This window comes from Thunnus thynnus, chromosome 15, assembly GCF_963924715.1.
Source record: "Thunnus thynnus chromosome 15, fThuThy2.1, whole genome shotgun sequence".
Taxonomy (NCBI): Eukaryota; Metazoa; Chordata; class Actinopteri; order Scombriformes; family Scombridae; genus Thunnus; species Thunnus thynnus.
Window position 1 is genome coordinate 6,389,591 of NC_089531.1, and position 19,243 is coordinate 6,408,833.

A 19,243-nucleotide genomic window follows, 5' to 3' on the forward strand; every position below is an offset into this window, starting at 1 on the left:
AAGAACAAACTAGAACTGTTGCTGATCTGAGGAAACATGTGACCATGCAGGAGAGAGCAAGAGCTTTCAGGGAGGACAGGGTGATCAACTCAATGATGACAGGATGAAAAACATGAAGAACAAAGCTTTAGTATTACAATAACAAAAACACAAAAGGTGTAATACAACAAAGACAGGGAACAGGTACAACATAGACACAGGATGGACACACAGAGGTCTGAAGCACTAAGGTGGTTTTCACCTGCAGATGGTCATTGTATGAATTGTTGTGATGCCAAATTAAACCATCACATCAACATGTCCAGTAACATTAATTTCACCTAGAAAGAGACATCATCTGCTTTTGGCAGTATAATTGAGCTGCTGTACTCATATTTACAACTCTGCACATCCTGGACAATAATAAGTTTCCTCAGCAGAAAACTCTCACAGGATTCCCAAACTGTCTGTGTGTCATGACGGGAAAGTCCTGTGTTTTAAGGGGATGAAAATAAGAAACATAATCTTCAATAATGATGTATGATTATCATACATTATTTTAGGTGAAAATACCAAAAGTACATTGGCATGCCCTTGATGCACTGTGAATGTTTTGTTCTGGTTCCAGTTTCTCCCTCAGAGTTCCCTGCTGGTCCTGTTATTGGAGGTGTTGTAGGACTGCTGCTGCTCCTGGCAGTCTGCATCACTTCACAGCATCACAGTCTTCATCTGGAGAAGGAGAGATAATGGTGAGGGACAAACATACTTTTACTCATCATCAAGTCATTTTAACAACAAATAACAGTGTAACCTGGCTGATGTTCAGTAACGTGACCTCCTACTAAAGAGTTACTCTCTTATCTTTCAAAATAAAAGAAGAAATCAGTGGAATTAATACAGTGTTTCTATAAAACATTTATTAGTGTTTTATTTGTTTGCTTTCATAAATTCTGACTTTTTACATTTTGAAATATTGTAATCTCTCATCTGTATTTCAGGATTCAGGCCTGCAAACTCTGAGTATTATGTCAGTTTATCTCTCTCTCTCTCTCTCTCTCTCTACGTACAGATAAATGCAGTTTATAGTTTAAATTAAACACTTTGCTTTTCTTTTATAACTTCAGACTTGTCATCCTCTGATCCATCTTCAGTCAGAGATGCAGCTCTTAACTGATCACAGTGAGTATTTCATCATGTCATCAACACTGTGCAGATACTGTATGAAGAATCTCGCTGTTGCTCCTCCTGAAACTAGCTACAGTATACTGATATAATACTCTCATAAATATACTGAAAGTCTGTCTTTGTTAAAAACTGTTTGGCTGATTTGGCAGAATTTCTCAGTCAAGTGATCCAGTATAGTTACAGGAAACAGCTGACACTGCGGTTTTAATGGGATACTGATTGAATGTTTTACATTCTGAACCAAAATCAAACATATTGCATATAATATGAAATCAAATACTGTATAATATGACCACTAATAATTCCAGGTCCTTTTCTATTTGTTACTCTGTCTTTGCAACTTTCCAGTAAAGATTTAGAGGAGAATAGTGAACTCAAATAAAGATACTGTGGCTTCAATATTTTATTCTATTTTGCACCATAAATGTACATTAACAAAACTTGTTTTAATGAATATTGAGATGTGACGTCACAGGACCCGTCAGAACGTCACAGGATACATCAAACTAAAGTGTGAATTCATAGATCAGATTTATGAGTTTCAGGTCGTCAGTGGATGCAGTGAAGAATGATATCTGTGAAGATTATCTGAGAGCTGATAGAAGAATTAATGTTGATGTGAATCCTCCACTGCAGGAGTAACAACATCTGGAGAGAACTGATGCTGCTGTCCAGCTGTTTCCTCAAACCTTTGGTGGAGATGAATCACTGCAGCAGCTACCAGACACCAAAGAGCCACAACGTTACTCTAGTGGGGCATCTTTTGTCTTCAGATATCAAATTCATATCAGTTAGTCATGTGATGTACTGTCTTTGATGATGATGGGAGACATGCAGCACTTTAACCTCTGCTTCTAACGCTGGAGTCAAACCTAAAACTTTAAATGTTCAACTACTCATGCTTTCACTAACAATTAGTTTGACAGTTTGCATTTTAGAATCACTAATGAAGATTCTGCACTAGGCCACGATTGAAAAAACACAGTTTTTGTTTCTTTTGTTTCATTGTGATTACAGTTTGAACACTGCATCTCAACTTCTCCCACTTTAACCAAAGTATAAATATCTGTGAGTTATGTTTTAGTCTTCCAACACACATTGCTCCTCCACACCAAGTAACAACTGAAACTATTTTTAAACATAAACTTGTAAAAGTTTCCACAGTTTTACACAATATAAATACAGTTGTGAATATTTAGATACTCCTCCTTTCATTGAGACTCACATATTAAAGCAATAACATTTCTTAGAGCTTATACATTTGTATCTTATATATTTGCCATCTTCACGTCCTGTATTTGTCATGCAGATGATAAATGTTAATGTCATTGTAACATTATTGTTAATGCTTGGATTGCTAGTGTTAGAGGATTAATTAGGGTTTTACCTGTGGTACTGATGGATGTACTTTATTTTATATTGATTTGTCTACATGACAGTATACCTCTTCTTAAAGTTATGTGATCTGTTTTTGGCCAAATGTTTTCACTTCAGATAAAGTTTGTCTATACATCATCTACAAGTTAATAATTAATTATGCATTGTGAATCAATCATCTTTTCACTTGTGAATGTAAAACACAATTTTTTGGTGAACTTCATTTTGTCCAGAGGGGCTACTACATGTTTTAGTGTCATTTTTGTTCTCATTTGTTCTAATAGTGTTTATATTTATCTTCAGTTAATAAATAAAATTCCCCTGAAAACATGCTTAAGAGGTCTCCCTGTTACATCATACCTGTGTTTACCTCAAATGTTCAGATATGTAGGCTTAAAGGTTTTGTCCCAAGTTTTGGGAAACACTCTAGTGAAGCTTGTTCCTGATACCTGGAGAGCATGAGCTTACTTTTTATCAGTTATCAAAATGTGTGAGGATAAAAGAAAAAGTTTACACTACTACAATGAAAAACACACACACACAAATTTTGATTTGGTTATGAAGGAGTTTCTTGACTTAGTTTTAAGTTAAAGCAAGATTCTTACAAACAGCCTGTTTCCATGAAAGATCAGACCAATACAGTTAAAGTGTTATTTAGACTGTAGGTCTAAACTTTTCCAATATGTTACTGAAGATTTAAGCACTTGCAAATTATCATAAGATAAATTTTTTTAAAATAATCTTTATTTTCTATACAACAACAGATCAACAGTAGGAGACAGTTAAAATTTCTGGACAGGCTAACATATAGATTAATATTGTCTTATTTCCCTAAAATCAGTGTTGTGCTGATGATGGCAGAAACTGTCATTCATGTCATTTAGAAACTTTTAATGCAATTGTTGCATCTATCAGAGGAAACAAACATCTCAGACAGTCTTGGACTTCAACACTTCCTCTTAAAGTCCCCACAGTCAGGTTAATGATATAAAGTGTAACTTGGTACCTATTTGATGTGGAGATGGGAAATCATTCATATTACAGAATGTGAAATACACATAAATTGTGAAAATGGATTTAGGTAAAATATTACCTAAATTTAAACCGTAAAGGCATTCACCACAGAAATGTCAAAATTACCTAATGTGAGATGGAGAACATGTCTCGACCAGACAACCTACACCAAACACAGACAACCTGAAGACAAACTGAAGGCTTTTCAGTGGAAAAACAGAGGCATCAAGATAAAAACTTACTGACAGAGACAGACAGACATATGATTACAGCAGAACTGCAGAAAACTACAACCCCATAATAGTGATACATAAAGCATAACTACATAAAAAAAACAATCTTCATAAAATATTGTTTTTGTGTGTGTTGTTAGTTGGCAGTGATACACTAGTTTGATAAACTGGATCAATATCTGCACTGATAGTAATCTTATTCAATGCAATGCAACACAATTTCATAAACCTTCTGGAACAATATAATCAAAATTTATCTGCAAAGTTAAAAAAAAGAGTGTCAGTTTTGAACATCTCCACTTGTAGTGTTATGTGTGTGTGTTTTTTTTAATAAATTCCTCATTATTTCAAACATATGTTTGTCAACTGTTGTTACAGTAAGATGAATATTCTCATGGAATACATAAACATAGCTCCAACTTAAAGATGTTGAACTTCAAAGTATTATCTTGTGCAGGCAAAGTAATTATAATTACTCATGGTCAGTAGTTAGAGCAGTAGTTCCCAACCTTTTTGGCTTGTGACCCAAAAAAGCAGCGTGTAGTTTTTGTGTTTTCAGAAATGAATTAGTTGTCAGCACATTGATTTCCCTCCTCAATGGTTTCATATTTATTAATTTAAATGAGACACAAAGAGGTATAACAACTCATAAAAAACAAATATTACAGAAAAGTAAAAAAAAAATACAAAATTGTGTATCAGAATATTTTTTCATTTCTCCTCTCCCATTAATCATCTCACGACTCCTTAGATTTATCTTATCTTATCTTGTGACCCTTTTGAGGTGCCTGACCGCTAGGTTGGGAACCACTGGGCTAGAGAGTGGAGCCCTGAAAGTACAATATTAATGGTAAGCACTAAGCACTATTATGTAATATTATTTCACTTTATCTAACATTAACTGAATATGGAAGATTTTAAATTTCATTCATTAAAACTCTGGAGGAAGGATGACATCTAAACACTTTCTAATTTCTTTCTGATTTCTCATTTTAATTACTCTGTAATGTTAACGTGTGCTATTTCTGCTCATTTTGGCATATCAGCAATCCAGAGAGATCTGTAGGTGATCTATCACACAGAAATCGAATCTATGAGGAAGAAGGAGAGTAAATTAAAAACAGATGCATGTTTAGCAGGTTACTTGTTACCAAGGAAGAAGATGTAACTGAGATAAAAACAAAAATAAAAAGACCAAGAAGTACAATGAACAAAAGTTTTTATTTGTTTTTATGGATTTACAACATGTAAAATATAACAACATAAATACACAAAACAATACTAATGCAGTCGGGTGAGACCTTTCAACAGAAATTAGTGCTCATGTTGAAAATATAAATGGATCTAAAGTGGTTGTTTGTGCATCTGTGTCACATCCTGATCACTGTATCTTGACCCCGTCTACTGTATTGCATGTACTGTATTACACTAACAAATTCCCCTGCAAAAATATAAAAGCACAAATAAACAGATTGCAGGATAACACAGTTTGTAATGTGTTCAAATGTCCTGTGTTATAATTGGCAGAAAATTGATATCCAGGCTTCCAGGCTCACTGAGTGAGAAAGAAAAAATAATGAAAATTGAGCACAGAGTGAGAGAAAGAGAAGTGAAACATTTCAATGGCAGAAAGAAACATTTTACACAAGTAGACAAGTTACAGTTTGATACTGTAGCTAGACCTGCAGTAATATACAGTGTTTTTACAGTGTTTCTAGTGTAATCTACATGAACAGTTTCTCACTGTAAATGTTACAGTAAACAACTGAAACGTTTTCTTCTTATTCATATAATAAAAACAACTATAAATTGCAGACATATACTGTATGTAATTCCCTCGAAGCACAGGCAAACACAAGTGGCTTTCTTGCAACTGGTTTATTTGTAGCTTTCTCTCCAAATCCACTGTGAAAACTACAGACCCATACACACACAGTATAAAGACAAAGTTAGCAAAAATAAAAGCCTTTACAGCTCATCAAAGTAAAATAAAGATAAAAAATGAATTACCTCGTTGGCTGCGTTCTGCAAATAAGGGAATTATTCTTGGTCCCTGAAGGGTCCTTAAACATTTCACAACCACTTAAATAGGTTCATATTTGACATGTATCTTAGCTGGAGCACATGTGCATCTTTACCTGCTCATTTCTCCCTTCTCACTTATGTCAGAACAGCACAACTGGCTTTCTAAATAAAAGTGGCTGTTTCACAATAAAAGCTATCTTCTTAAAATAATACAAAACATCAAAGATAACTGAAATATATTGTAAATGACTCAAATGTATTCTAAAAGACAATACTGACATTACAAATTACAAACAACAGTTACACTGTAAATAACAATGTGTCTTCAATCTTAATTGTCCAGTGATGAGATCAGCATCATCAAAAATGCATAACCCTTAACATCTGGCACAAAAGAGGATGAGACAAGTGACAGCTTTATGAAACTGAACATTTATCCAGAAGCTTTCAAATATGTCATGTGTGTACATTGTATAGAGAAGTGAGATAAAGAGAGAATAAAACATTCCATGTTGCTTCATATTCACTGCACTATAAAAACAGAAGAGGCATGAAAATTGTCCATGAAACAACAGTGAATATGAATCTACCCGTTCTCTGCTGAGAGCTTTTCCAAAAGTTCAGATACTTCTTGAGTTTCTCAGGGCAACGCTCTGTGACAAAGTTTTTCTAGTCCTTATTTCTAGATTCATCTTTGTCCCACTCATGTTTTGGGGAGTCTTGGGGAGAAGAAGTAAATGTGCTTTCAGGAATGTTTGAACCTGAATTAACTGATTTTTTGGCCACTTGTTTTCAGCAGAAGCAAGTAATGAACACAACACTGACATATTGTCACTTTTAAAATTGATATGTTGAATTTGTTAGCAAACAGTTGCTTATTTCCACATCCAGCAGTTACGGAGCAACATTATCATTCATTTGGAGTCGTGTTTCTGTCCACCTGGTGAATGTAAGTCCAATATTCACTCTCTTTTAGCTCTGTTTTTGCTCTCTACCAACTCCTGAGGGAAATATCTGCCTCTTTAGTTGGTAAATGCTCCACTATGTTCACCAGCTAGTCTACAGTTGTCTGTTAGTCATTTGGTGCTGAACAGGTAGTGTACAGTGGCTTTTTAGAGCTTTGTCTCTGAAAACAGCTACCTGCTGTGGCCGAAAACAACACTATGAAAGCACTGAGAGTGAACCAAAACAGTAAAGTTGCAGCCGGACAGCTAAACAATGAGCTGAAACTCCCCATAAACCCAAGGGGAGTTTCAGAGTCGCTGATAATTCTCTGTAGCTTCATTGTAGAGGTGAAAATATGGTGAACGTGTGTAATCGTACTAAGTAATACACAATCATGTTTTCAGTCTAAGGAGAACAGTTCCTTGTAATGTGCCACTGAGCGTGTGCATGTGTGTACATTGTATAGAGAAGTGAGATAAAGAGAGAATAAAACATTCCATGTTGCTTCATATTCACTGCACTATAAAAACAGAAGAGGCATGAAAATTGTCCATGAAACAACAGTGAATATGAATCTACCTGTTCTCTGCTGAGAGCTTTTCCAAAAGTTCAGATACTTCTTGAGTTTCTCAGGGCAACGCTCTGTGACAAAGTTTTTCTAGTCCTTATTTCTAGATTCATCTTTGTCCCACTCATGTTTTGGGGAGTCTTGGGGAGAAGAAGTAAATGTGCTTTCAGGAATGTTTGAACCTGAATTAACTGATTTTTTGGCCACTTGTTTTCAGCAGAAGCAAGTAATGAACACAACACTGACATATTGTCACTTTTAAAATTGATATGTTGAATTTGTTAGCAAACAGTTGCTTATTTCCACATCCAGCAGTTACGGAGCAACATTATCATTCATTTGGAGTCGTGTTTCTGTCCACCTGGTGAATGTAAGTCCAATATTCACTCTCTTTTAGCTCTGTTTTTGCTCTCTACCAACTCCTGAGGGAAATATCTGCCTCTTTAGTTGGTAAATGCTCCACTATGTTCACCAGCTAGTCTACAGTTGTCTGTTAGTCATTTGGTGCTGAACAGGTAGTGTACAGTGGCTTTTTAGAGCTTTGTCTCTGAAAACAGCTACCTGCTGTGGCCGAAAACAACACTATGAAAGCACTGAGAGTGAACCAAAACAGTAAAGTTGCAGCCGGACAGCTAAACAATGAGCTGAAACTCCCCATAAACCCAAGGGGAGTTTCAGAGTCGCTGATAATTCTCTGTAGCTTCATTGTAGAGGTGAAAATATGGTGAACGTGTGTAATCGTACTAAGTAATACACAATCATGTTTTCAGTCTAAGGAGAACAGTTCCTTGTAATGTGCCACTGAGCGTGTGCATGTGTGTACATTGTATAGAGAAGTGAGATAAAGAGAGAATAAAACATTCCATGTTGCTTCATATTCACTGCACTATAAAAACAGAAGAGGCATGAAAATTGTCCATGAAACAACAGTGAATATGAATCTACCTGTTCTCTGCTGAGAGCTTTTCCAAAAGTTCAGATACTTCTTGAGTTTCTCAGGGCAACGCTCTGTGACAAAGTTTTTCTAGTCCTTATTTCTAGATTCATCTTTGTCCCACTCATGTTTAGTGGTGACTGCTTGTGGTTTTGGAGCAATCCATGTCAGAGTCTTCAGGTCCAAAGATATGAAGTCTTCTCCATTATAACCGTACTGTTGATAACCATTAATCTCTCCAGTCTCATCATCCCATTCACATCCAACCATCTGCTGGACAACATGGACACCTGAGAGAGAGACAGTAAATCATAGTGAATGCCCAGCAAGTCAACTATTAGTTGTTGAAACAAATATTGATTTACAACAATTAAACACATTTGCATGTCTGTTACAAGTTATTATATGTCAATATCCCCTCCAGTCAAAAATGTGTTGTCCTTTTTGTTCCTTCAGTTGGATGTTTGAGCTTCACTATGCAGAATGATGTCTGTGCAGACATTAAATCTGAGTTTAAGCCGTGTACTTACGAGCATGATTTCTGCCATCACAACTACTTTGAAACCAAACATGGTTCAATATGCAACTTACACAAGTGGATATGTCTTATGTCCAGCAGGTAATCAATGACAAATATTTGCATATTCACAAAGTCTTGGGGAGAAGAAGTAAATGTGTTTTCAGGAATGTTTGAACCTGAATTAACTGATTTTTTGGCCACTTATTTTCAGCAGAAGCAAGTAATGAACACAACACTGACATATTGTCACTTTTAAAATTGATATGTTGAATTTGTTAGCAAACAGTTGCTTATTTCACATCCAGCAGTTACGGAGCAACATTATCATTCATTTGGAGTCGTGTTTCTGTCCACCTGGTGAATGTAAGTCCAATATTCACTCTCTTTTAGCTCTGTTTTTGCTCTCTACCAACTCCTGAGGGAAATATCTGCCTCTTTAGTTGGTAAATGCTCCACTATGTTCACCAGCTAGTCTACAGTTGTCTGTTAGTCATTTGGTGCTGAACAGGTAGTGTACAGTGGCTTTTTAGAGCTTTGTCTCTGAAAACAGCTACCTGCTGTGGCCGAAAACAACACTATGAAAGCACTGAGAGTGAACCAAAACAGTAAAGTTGCAGCCGGACAGCTAAACAATGAGCTGAAACTCCCCATAAACCCAAGGGGAGTTTCAGAGTCGCTGATAATTCTCTGTAGCTTCATTGTAGAGGTGAAATTATGGTGAACGTGTGTAATCGTACTAAGTAATACACAAAACATTAAGGGTTGCACAATACCAATCAATCTCCTTTAAAGGAGAAAGTTCTGGTTACAATCTCTGGGAAAACAAAACTTTTACCGGATCAGCTTGACCTATGCCAGTCACTGACTCATCCAAAAAGCATTAGGCCACCAGCCAAACAGGACACACCTGGAAATATTAGGAGAGGGGGTGCAAAGTACACCACACACACACAGCAGAAATTAAGAAATGTCCAAATGGTGTAGAGACATCTACACCCATTGGTCAAAGTCCAAGTGATAATTTTTCTCACGAAAGTGCCAAAAACAAAGGCAGAATGTCACGTCCACTTTTGATATAGATAGGTGTGGGTGTGAAGTTGAGGTAGAGCTGCATTGGTGATTTTCTGATTTTCTGTATGTTTGTGTGTAATGAAATGAACTCCCAAATTTGACTGCTGAAGCTTTATTACACTTTATTCATGCTTGCTTCATTTATTTATTTTTTTACTTTTATGCTTCCACATCAATCATCTGACTAATTTTCCACTTTACCCACTCAGAATTTGTCAGACTTCCAATCGTCTTGTTGCTATCTACCTTTAAAACTTTTCCTCTGTCTGCTACTGTTACTGCTACATTGCAGAAAGATGTCCCACACATTTTTGAGTGGTTTTACTTTATAACAATGATTCTAAAATGAAATAAAAAAATATTAGGCTACCAAACACAGAAGTTTTAATATGCTGAGTGTTGTTTGGGATTCCAGCAAAATACACAGAAATATACACCTTTTACACTCTTTTAAACCATTTTTAAACCTACCAATTATGCAGTGTAACCAGAACATTGCCATCAAATGTATCTTTTTAATGATTTGAACACCAGAAAGGATGTTTTAAAGCCCCAATTTACTGGAGTGGTGGAAATTGCAGTTTCACCTCAGCAAATAAAATTACCACATAACAAAATACAATATACTGAAAATATTCTGTTGAGTTTTAAAATATTGATTATTTCAAAAGATTTGAACTTCATTTATCTATTATGCTTACCATCATTTCTTTTAATCATATGTCTTCATTATTTTATAGAAGTGTCACAGTTTTATCACAAAGTAAATGCTTTATCATCCCTTGATGTAACAGTTTCTGAAAGTGAAAAAGTTACTTTTTAGTAGGATATCAACTTTTAGCTAAGATTTATTTAAAGCTTAACATTGAAAAGTGAGTCAGGAAACAACTGGGTCTCTTTTTTTATAATTTAAGGTGTTGTTATAACTGAAGATAGGAATAGTTCATCACAGCATTTACTGTTTTGCCAACCCATTTGAAGTAATTCACAACATGCAAAGTGTGTCTGTCAGTCAGGTTTCGGTTTCATTTTCCTGCATTCAGCCCTGAAAAAGTATGTGATGTCATGTTTCTGATGCAGGTAATAAATATCTGTTGACTGTAGACAGCAGGTGAGAGCAATGCTACTGTTTGTTAGTGATAGTCTGGTACTAAAACAGTGATGAAACACACTAGAATAATAATATAATAACTTTTTTATTTCCAAACACAGTGCAACAGTGTTTCATTTGACCAACTGAGCACATCTGCCTGGTCAAGTTTAACAAAGGTGAACTCTGACATGTGAATCTGCCAGGCAAGGCCTCTATTATTGAAGAGCAAAAGCAGAAAAAAAACAGCACAAAAGGAGTGAAACAGCAGTGTATCAGATTTTGACAATCATTTATGTAATCAACAATGTTTGCATGTTGAGAAACCAAACAGAGACATTGTGCCAATAAAAAAACAATAAAATAACAGACAGTATTGAGAAAATTTGGAAAGATAAGATGATCAAAATGATTCAACCCATTTCAAAATATGGATTACAAGCTTACATTATAAACGTATAAAAGTACAAATATCTCTCTATATAAAGCATATAAAGTGTGTGTGTGTACATATATACGTATATATATATACGTATTGTTTATTATAAATGTCTAATTTTAAATTGTATATTTTGTATGTCCTTTCATGTTGAGAGTTGTGTTTATAAGTTTCAATTGTTAAAAGCACAATAAAAACTGTTAAAAAAAAGAATTGGCAGTGAATAGACATTAAAATCTGAGGTATGTTAAGCTCTGCAGTAAATGTACAGTTTATGAAAATTATGCATTTATATTTTAAAATAGAAATATGAATGCTAAAATATAAGTTACACAACTGTTTAAAAAAGATTATTACGTTATCTGAAGATACAACATGGCAAAAGAGAAGCAACAACAGAATCCCCTTCATCTTGCTTTGAGACTGATGTTAGAATAAACTCTGTGGTGGAGGAAAGTCTGTCAACAGTGTGTACCGTCAAATGTAATGACCAATAGAAATTATAAACAGCTGTGCATCATGTGTTACCAGGAGTAAATTCAGTGTGTTTTGCCAGAAGTTTAATAGCATGTAGTAACATGAGTAGCTGTTTAAAGTCCAGAATAAAATTGATTATTAAATGTTAATTAAAGTGACACATGGTGGAAACATAAATAGTGACACAATTAAGAAAGTGTAACAGCAGCTCAAAGAAAATTCTCTTTAAAGGACGGAGTGCACCAGCAGGCAAAGCAAGACACACAAGTGTATCTATAATATACAGTATAGCACAATTCATACAATAAGGAAGTTTCAAAGTGCTTTACTACGAAGGAATTATTTACAAAAAACCTGTGAATGATTCATTATTCGAGAACGAGGGCTTAAGAATTCAAACTCAAAGTGAATTTAAAAATGTTTTAATGTTCCATTTTTCCTGCCTGCTTCCAGTAAAGCTCTTTGTCTGTGCTTGTCTGCTGCCAAAGTCCAAAACACATCGGGCATGATGCAATTCCTCACCTAAAGAGTTAATAATGTGTCCAGCTGCACCTTGCCAGAAAATTCATATTTTTAATATTATCTTTCGAAATCACATAACAATTGAAGTTTATTATGTGCAAATATGTAGCAAAGTTGATTAAAATATGTTTGCTGCTGAGCCCCAAAACACAGAGTAGTCATATTGGTTGTCTTAGCTCAACCCAAGTGTGTTTCTAAGCTGTAGCTCGGTTGCTGCAAATATACTGTAGTTTGTTGCCAAGCTATACTAAAACAACATAATAGCTGATTTGTCGTTTTCAGATACTTCTTTGTGATTAACCCTGAGAGGGGAACAGAGGCCAGCTGGGGAGAGTAATTCCTAAGAGGCAAACTCACAGTGAATCCTCGTCAGCACTCTTCTGAAGAACTTGATGTCACTTCATAAAGGGAAGTTGGGTTTCCTACTTCTGCAAAATGTTTATTTCTGCCATTCAGTTGTTTCACTTCTCTTTCTCTCACTCTGTGCTCAGTTTTCATTCTTTTTTCTTTCTCACTCAGTGAGCCTGGAAGCCTAGATGTCGAACCTCTGCCAATTACAACACAGGACATTTGAACACATTACAAACTGTGTTATCTTGCAATCTGTTTATTTGTGCTTTTATATTTGTTAAACAGTAGTTTGCAAAGCAGTGACTGTTTAGGACTGTTTAGGGTGAGGCCTTTCAACTGAACTTAGTGCCCAGGTTAAATATCCAAATGGATCTAAATTGGGTTTTTTGTGTATCTGTGTCACATCATAATCACTATCTTGACCATGTCTACTGTATTGCATGTTTTAGCTTTCACAGTGTAAAAGGAGAAACTCACTGAGGTAGAAAACCCCAGTGCTTGATAATCTCCAGACCCACAGATTGTACAGGTAATATTAAATATAATAATTCTTTGGCAAACTGCAGCTGGACACATTATTAGCTCTTCAGGTGAGGAATTGCATCATGTCTGACGTGCCAAATTCTGTGTTACATGACACGGTGTGTTTTGGACTTTAGCAGCAGACAAGCACAGACAAACCTTTAGCAGGCAGGAACGGGTAAAACTTTAGTTTGAATTCTCAAGCCCTTGTTCACATGTAAGGAGTCATTCACAGATTTTTGGATATAATTCTTTCTCAATAAAGCACTTTGAAACTGCCTAATTGTATGAATTGTGCCATATACATGCTTGCCTTACCTAGGCAAGTACGTTGTTTGTTACCGTGGAAAGGTGAGAGACTGAAATGAAAACAAAAATAAAAAGTACAATGGTAAATGGACTGCATTTAAATGGCACTTTTTTAGTCTTCTGACTACTCAAAGCGCTTTACAACACATGTCACATTCACCCATTCACATACACATCATACATTGATGGCAGAGGCTGCCATGCAAGGTGCCAACCTGCTCATCAGGAGGAGTATCTAATCATTCACACACACTCCAATGACACAGCCTTTGGGAGCAATTTGGGGTTCAGCATCTTGCCCAAGCACACTTCAACATGCTGACTGGAGGAGCCGATTGAAATGCCGATCTTCCTCCTCTACCTCTGAGCCAGTGAACACAAGCTTTAGGTTCTCTTGTGGGGTTACAACATGTAAAACATGAATCCACAAAACAATACTAATGCAGTAGGATGAGGCCCTGCAACAGAAATTATTGTCCAGGTTGAATATCTACATGGATCTAGAGTGGTTGTTTGTGCATCTGTGTCACATCATGATCATTTGACCATGTCTACTGTATGCATGTGTTATAACCTGGCTCAAGTGGCCATAACAAAAACCATGTCAAAGTTAAACAAAAGGTATTTATTTAAACAAAATAAACCAAATTAAAGGAAATAAGTGGGATAAGTGTTGTATGTGATGCATGGGTGGTGAGGGTGTATGTGTGTGTTGAAAGGTGCATGAAAGCAAAATAAATAACTAAAGCGGCATAACTAAACCAAACCAGAACAGGTTCCTGAAGGGAGAAGTGAAAAGCTGCTAACAGCAGCAGAAACAAACAGTCAGAGGAGAGACAAGCTGCTATCTGTGGCCAGGCTTTATACCGGCACCAGGTGTCTCCATTTGTCTCCACCTGTGTAGCGCAGAGCAGACAGACAGATGAATACACAGCAAACCAAAGATGACAGACGTCATCACATACGTATTAGCTGTGTAGCTTTCACAGTGTCAAATTTTTAGTCTTAAGCCCTTGTTCACATGTAAGGAGTCATTCACAGGTTTTTGTATTTAACTCCTTTTCAATAAAGCAATTTGAAACTGACTCATTGTATGAATTGTGCCATTTACACTCTTGTCTTACCTTGCTTTGCATACTGGTCTTTTAAATTGCATTTTTTTGAGCTGAGTTGTTACAGTTTTTTATTTTGGCACTTTAACTTCAGATAAGTTTAGGATCAATTTCATTCTCGACTTTAAACAGTTGCTCATTTTACTACATGCTATCAAACTGGTAAACACACACACACACACACACACACACACAAATCCTGCATTTTGCTGTTGAATCTGATTAGCCAGTCAAATATTGAATTTACTCCGCATGGTTACACATGATGCACAGCTATTTCTAATTTCTATTGGTCATTCCATATGCCTGTACGTATTAGTGACAGTCTTTCCTCTTTCCTCATTTTTTAATGTCACTATCAAAGCAAGATGAAGGGGATCATGTTGTTGCCTCTCTTTTGCCATGTTGTATCTCCAGGTAATGGAATCATCTTATTTAAACAGTTGTGTAACTTTTGTTTCAGCATTCATATTCATGTTTGGTAACACTTTATAATACAGCCTGCGTTTAACTTTGTATAACTTCCCGTCATTTAATTTCCCAGAACTTCTGGTGTAACTTCCTCATATGAATCCGTGCATATAAAAATATAAAATCGGTTGCTACTGGTAGTTAAATATAGACAAGACGTCAAAACAAGACGGTGAGGAACAAGGGAGTAACGATTGGGGATTTGGACTGTGTTTTGGACAACAACAGAGGTCCACAGCACAGAGGAATAAGATATGTCAGGCTTTGGATACAGACAATACTTGTTAGTAGGATTAGTTAATTTTTGGTTTGGCTCTGCACATATTTGTTGACAATAAGAAAAATATAGAAAATTGCCAGCCTTATCCTTTAGACATCAGGACAATGATTATTTGTAATAATTTATAATAATTATTATGATAACAAATATAATAATTTTTTGAAAGACTAAGTATTGTATTTCACTAAATATATGGTTCGACTCTTTGTGAGCATGTGTGAAGCAGCCAAGAGTAAATAGTGTAAGGCTCCAAACCACAGTCATGTAACCAAAATATGAGAGAAAAAAGGTAAAAGGGATTATTTATTATTGGGGGGATTAGATTCAATTGGGGGAAAACGGTAACAAATAATATTGATTATTTGTCTTTTCTTTCTTTTTCAGCCAACTACCCTCCATGTCATGAGGAGAACATTTATTCTGTTTTATCTGATCCAACAAAAGTTGATTAAAAAAAGCTTAATTTTATCCTCAGGACACTGCCAGGAGCAACTTAGAAACACAACAGTTAGCTGATCTGAATCTAGTACGTTTTCTTATATTTGGCAGAAACACTAGAAGCAATGACTTGATTGAAATGTCCAGTTTACCTCAGACAGATGGATAAAATGACAACTATCAAAGCGCATTTACAATTTGAAGAGTTTTTTCTTTGAAATGCTTGTGTTTAGCTTGGCAGCCTGGTCCTACTGCTAAATAATAATTGATCATTTATTTTGGCAGTGTCCAAACATAGTTTATAGTTCCAGGCATCAGAATTACTGCCCATACACATCTTAACAGAGTATACGTACCTACAATACATAAAAGATAGTAGCAGTTCAGTATAGGATAAATGGACTAACAGTGTGTTTCTGACCTCACAGCTCCTGACAACAGCTCTGAAGTCTCCATGAAACTGAATCCTGAAGCCTGAATGAAATAAACACACCATCCTGCATACAGTGATTTGCTACACAGACGACAAAACAGTAAATGCTTTGTGACTATTTACACCTCTAGTTAAACAAGAACCTTCTGTTTTTGTTTCTTAATTCTCTTGTAAAATTACTGTCATATTATAGCTGAATAGAAAACTCTGTAGCTGAAGATGAGTGAAGTTACTGAGAGAAGAAAAATGCTGAATAAGGCATAAATGCTTTCAGAAACATTTCCATCAGAAGGACAAATAACCTGTTTACTCAAATGAAATATTTGAAATATATTTTATAAGATGATGTAGGTACAAAAACAAAATATATTATTTTTTTAAAAGCATTGTAGATTAATGAAGTCTTACAAAATTTAACTGAATCGTGAATATTTTAATCTTTTTGTATTTTAAGTGTACATGCAAATAGTTTGTCTTTTATTTGTCAGGATTTTATGATAAATTCCTCCCCGAACCCATTAAAAAGAAGGTGGATATAATTTAATTTGTGATGCTCACAGTGTTGGCATTTTTGAAAAACTCAGTAGTTAATATTTAATATTGTTTAAACATGATTATAAAATGTAAGAAATGTATTTTGTATAAGTTGGGTATGTGGATAATTTTGTGTGTATGTGATTCAGAACTCAGAACACCCATATAATGTATTTGTAAATACATTTATCTTACATAAATATGGGTAATAACTGCATGAATTTAAAGATGAGGTCATTCTTTTCCATTGGGTTTCTATACACAAGTAGATGTTGAATAGAAATACTCGAAATCACTTCCTGTGTTGACTGTCACATTCATTCGTCATCATTACATTCCTCTTTTTTTTTCCTCATTATTTCAAACATATGTTTGTCAACTGTTGTTAGAGTAAGATGAATATTCTCACAGAATACATGAACGTGGCTCCAACTTAAAGATGTTGAAAGATGTTATAAAGAAAGGAAAAAAGTCTGTTGTGCAGATGAAATAATAATAATTACTCATGGTCAGTAGTCTACAGCAGTCCCAGTCTTTTTGGCTTGTGACTCTTTCAAAATTTCAAAAAGAAATGTATTAGTTGTCAGCACAGTGATTTCCCTTCTAGATGGTTTCACTCAAATTCATTTAAATGAGGCACAAAGAGGTACAACAACTCATAAAAAACAAACATTATAGAAAGGATCAAAAAATAAATACAAAATTGTGCATCAGAACTTTGTTTTTTCATCTTTCCTCTTCCATTAATTATCTCCCAACCCCTCAGATTTATCTTGTGACCCTTTGGAGGCACCTGACCCCTAGGTTGAGAACCACTGGGCTAGAGGGTAGAGCCCTGAAAGTACATTATTAATGGTAAGCACTATTATGTAACATTATTCCACATTATCTAACATTAATTGAATGTAGAAGATTTTAAACTTCATTCATTAAAACTCTGGAGGAAGGATGACATCTGGACACACTTTCAAATTTCTCATTTTAATTACTCTGAAATTTAAACTTATGCTATTTCTGTTCATTTTGGTATGTCAGCAATCTCGAGAGATCTGTACGTGACCTATCACACAGAAATCTAATTTATGAGGAAGAAAGTGAGAATAAATAAAAAATAGAAACACGTTTAGCAGGTTGCTTGTTGCCAAGGAAAGATGGGTGACTGAGATGATACAAATACAATGAACAAAATCTTTTGTTTGTTTTTGTGGGGTTACATCATAGCAAATGTAACAACATAAATACACAAAACAATACTAATGCAGTAGGGTGAGGCCTTTCAGCAGAAACTAGTCTGGTTGCTTGTGCATCTGTATCACATCATGATCACTGTAACTCAACCATGTTTACTGTATTGCGTGTATTAGCTGTGTAGCTTTCACAGCATAAAAGGAGAAACTCACTGAGGTAGAAAAACCCAGACCTGATAATCTCCAGCCCCACAGATTATGAGGATAATATAAAATATAACAATTACCTGACAATCTGCAGGTGGACACATTATTAGCTCTTCAGGGGAGGAATTGCATCATGTCTGAAGTGTCAGATTCGGTGTGTTTTGAACTTTAGCAGCAGACAAGCACAGACAAAGAACTTTAGCAGGCAGGAACAGGTATAACTTTTAGTTTGAATTCTTAAGCCCTTTTTCACATGTAAGGAGTCATTCACAGGTTGTTTTTTTATCAGTAAAGCACTTTGACATCTACTCACAAGTTTTACAACTAAAATTGAACCAGACCTAATATTAAGGAGAAATTGACACTTACACATGCATATCTATATTCCTAATATGTGCACATGTCCACTACAAAGCAATGTGATTTGATTGGCAGGATTTCAGATGTGCATGTTGCTGGTTTTGCTGTCCAATCAGAAACACTTTTGGTCAGGGAAACAATGTCACCGTCTGACCGATGTTTCTTTGACAGGTCCTCCATCTTGTGGTCCTGGTCTTGAGGAGGGATGCTTCAAATTATGTAATAAGTGGGACTCTTCAAGACCAGATAGAGACTGTCTGACAATTAAATTTCAGAAAATAGTGAAAAATGTCAATCATTATTCTTTGATGCCCAAGTTAACATATTCAGATTACTTGTTTTGTCTGATAAACAGTCAAAAACCCAAAGATGTTGAGTCCAATTATTTATCTGTCAATCAACTTATCAATTAATCATCTGATAATTTCAGCTTTAGAGCGCTACTATGTATAGGGGGGGTCAATAAGGGCCCAACAACAGGAGGAAGGATGACATCTGGACAGAGAGTTTAGCAGGTTGTTTGTTACTGTTGGAAGGTGAGAGACTGAAATGAAGACAAAAATAAAACAAAAACTTTGTGTTTTCTTGTAGGGTTACAACATGTAGGATGAGGCCCTTTAACAGAAATCACTGGTTGTTTGTGCATCTGTGTGAAAAATA

The 19,243-nt window shown here is 35.5% G+C and overlaps 2 protein-coding genes and 1 long non-coding RNA gene across 3 annotated transcripts in view; all 3 read left to right on the forward strand.

The window, feature by feature from the left end:
* LOC137198511 (major histocompatibility complex class I-related gene protein-like) overlaps positions 1 to 726 on the forward strand; it is a 1,889-nt gene extending 1,163 nt beyond the window's left edge. The window contains exon 3 of the mRNA XM_067612395.1: positions 608 to 726. Coding sequence (XP_067468496.1) covers positions 608 to 726 — 119 coding nt within the window. The remainder of the gene's footprint in view (positions 1 to 607) is intronic.
* Positions 1 to 19,243, forward strand: part of LOC137198329 (major histocompatibility complex class I-related gene protein-like) — a 197,444-nt gene that overhangs the window by 131,053 nt on the left and 47,148 nt on the right. The window lies entirely within an intron of this gene.
* Positions 15,016 to 17,823, forward strand: LOC137198133 (uncharacterized). The gene is made up of 3 exons (XR_010931586.1): positions 15,016 to 15,090; positions 16,291 to 16,395; positions 17,596 to 17,823. It is a non-coding gene; the product is annotated as an uncharacterized lncRNA (long non-coding RNA).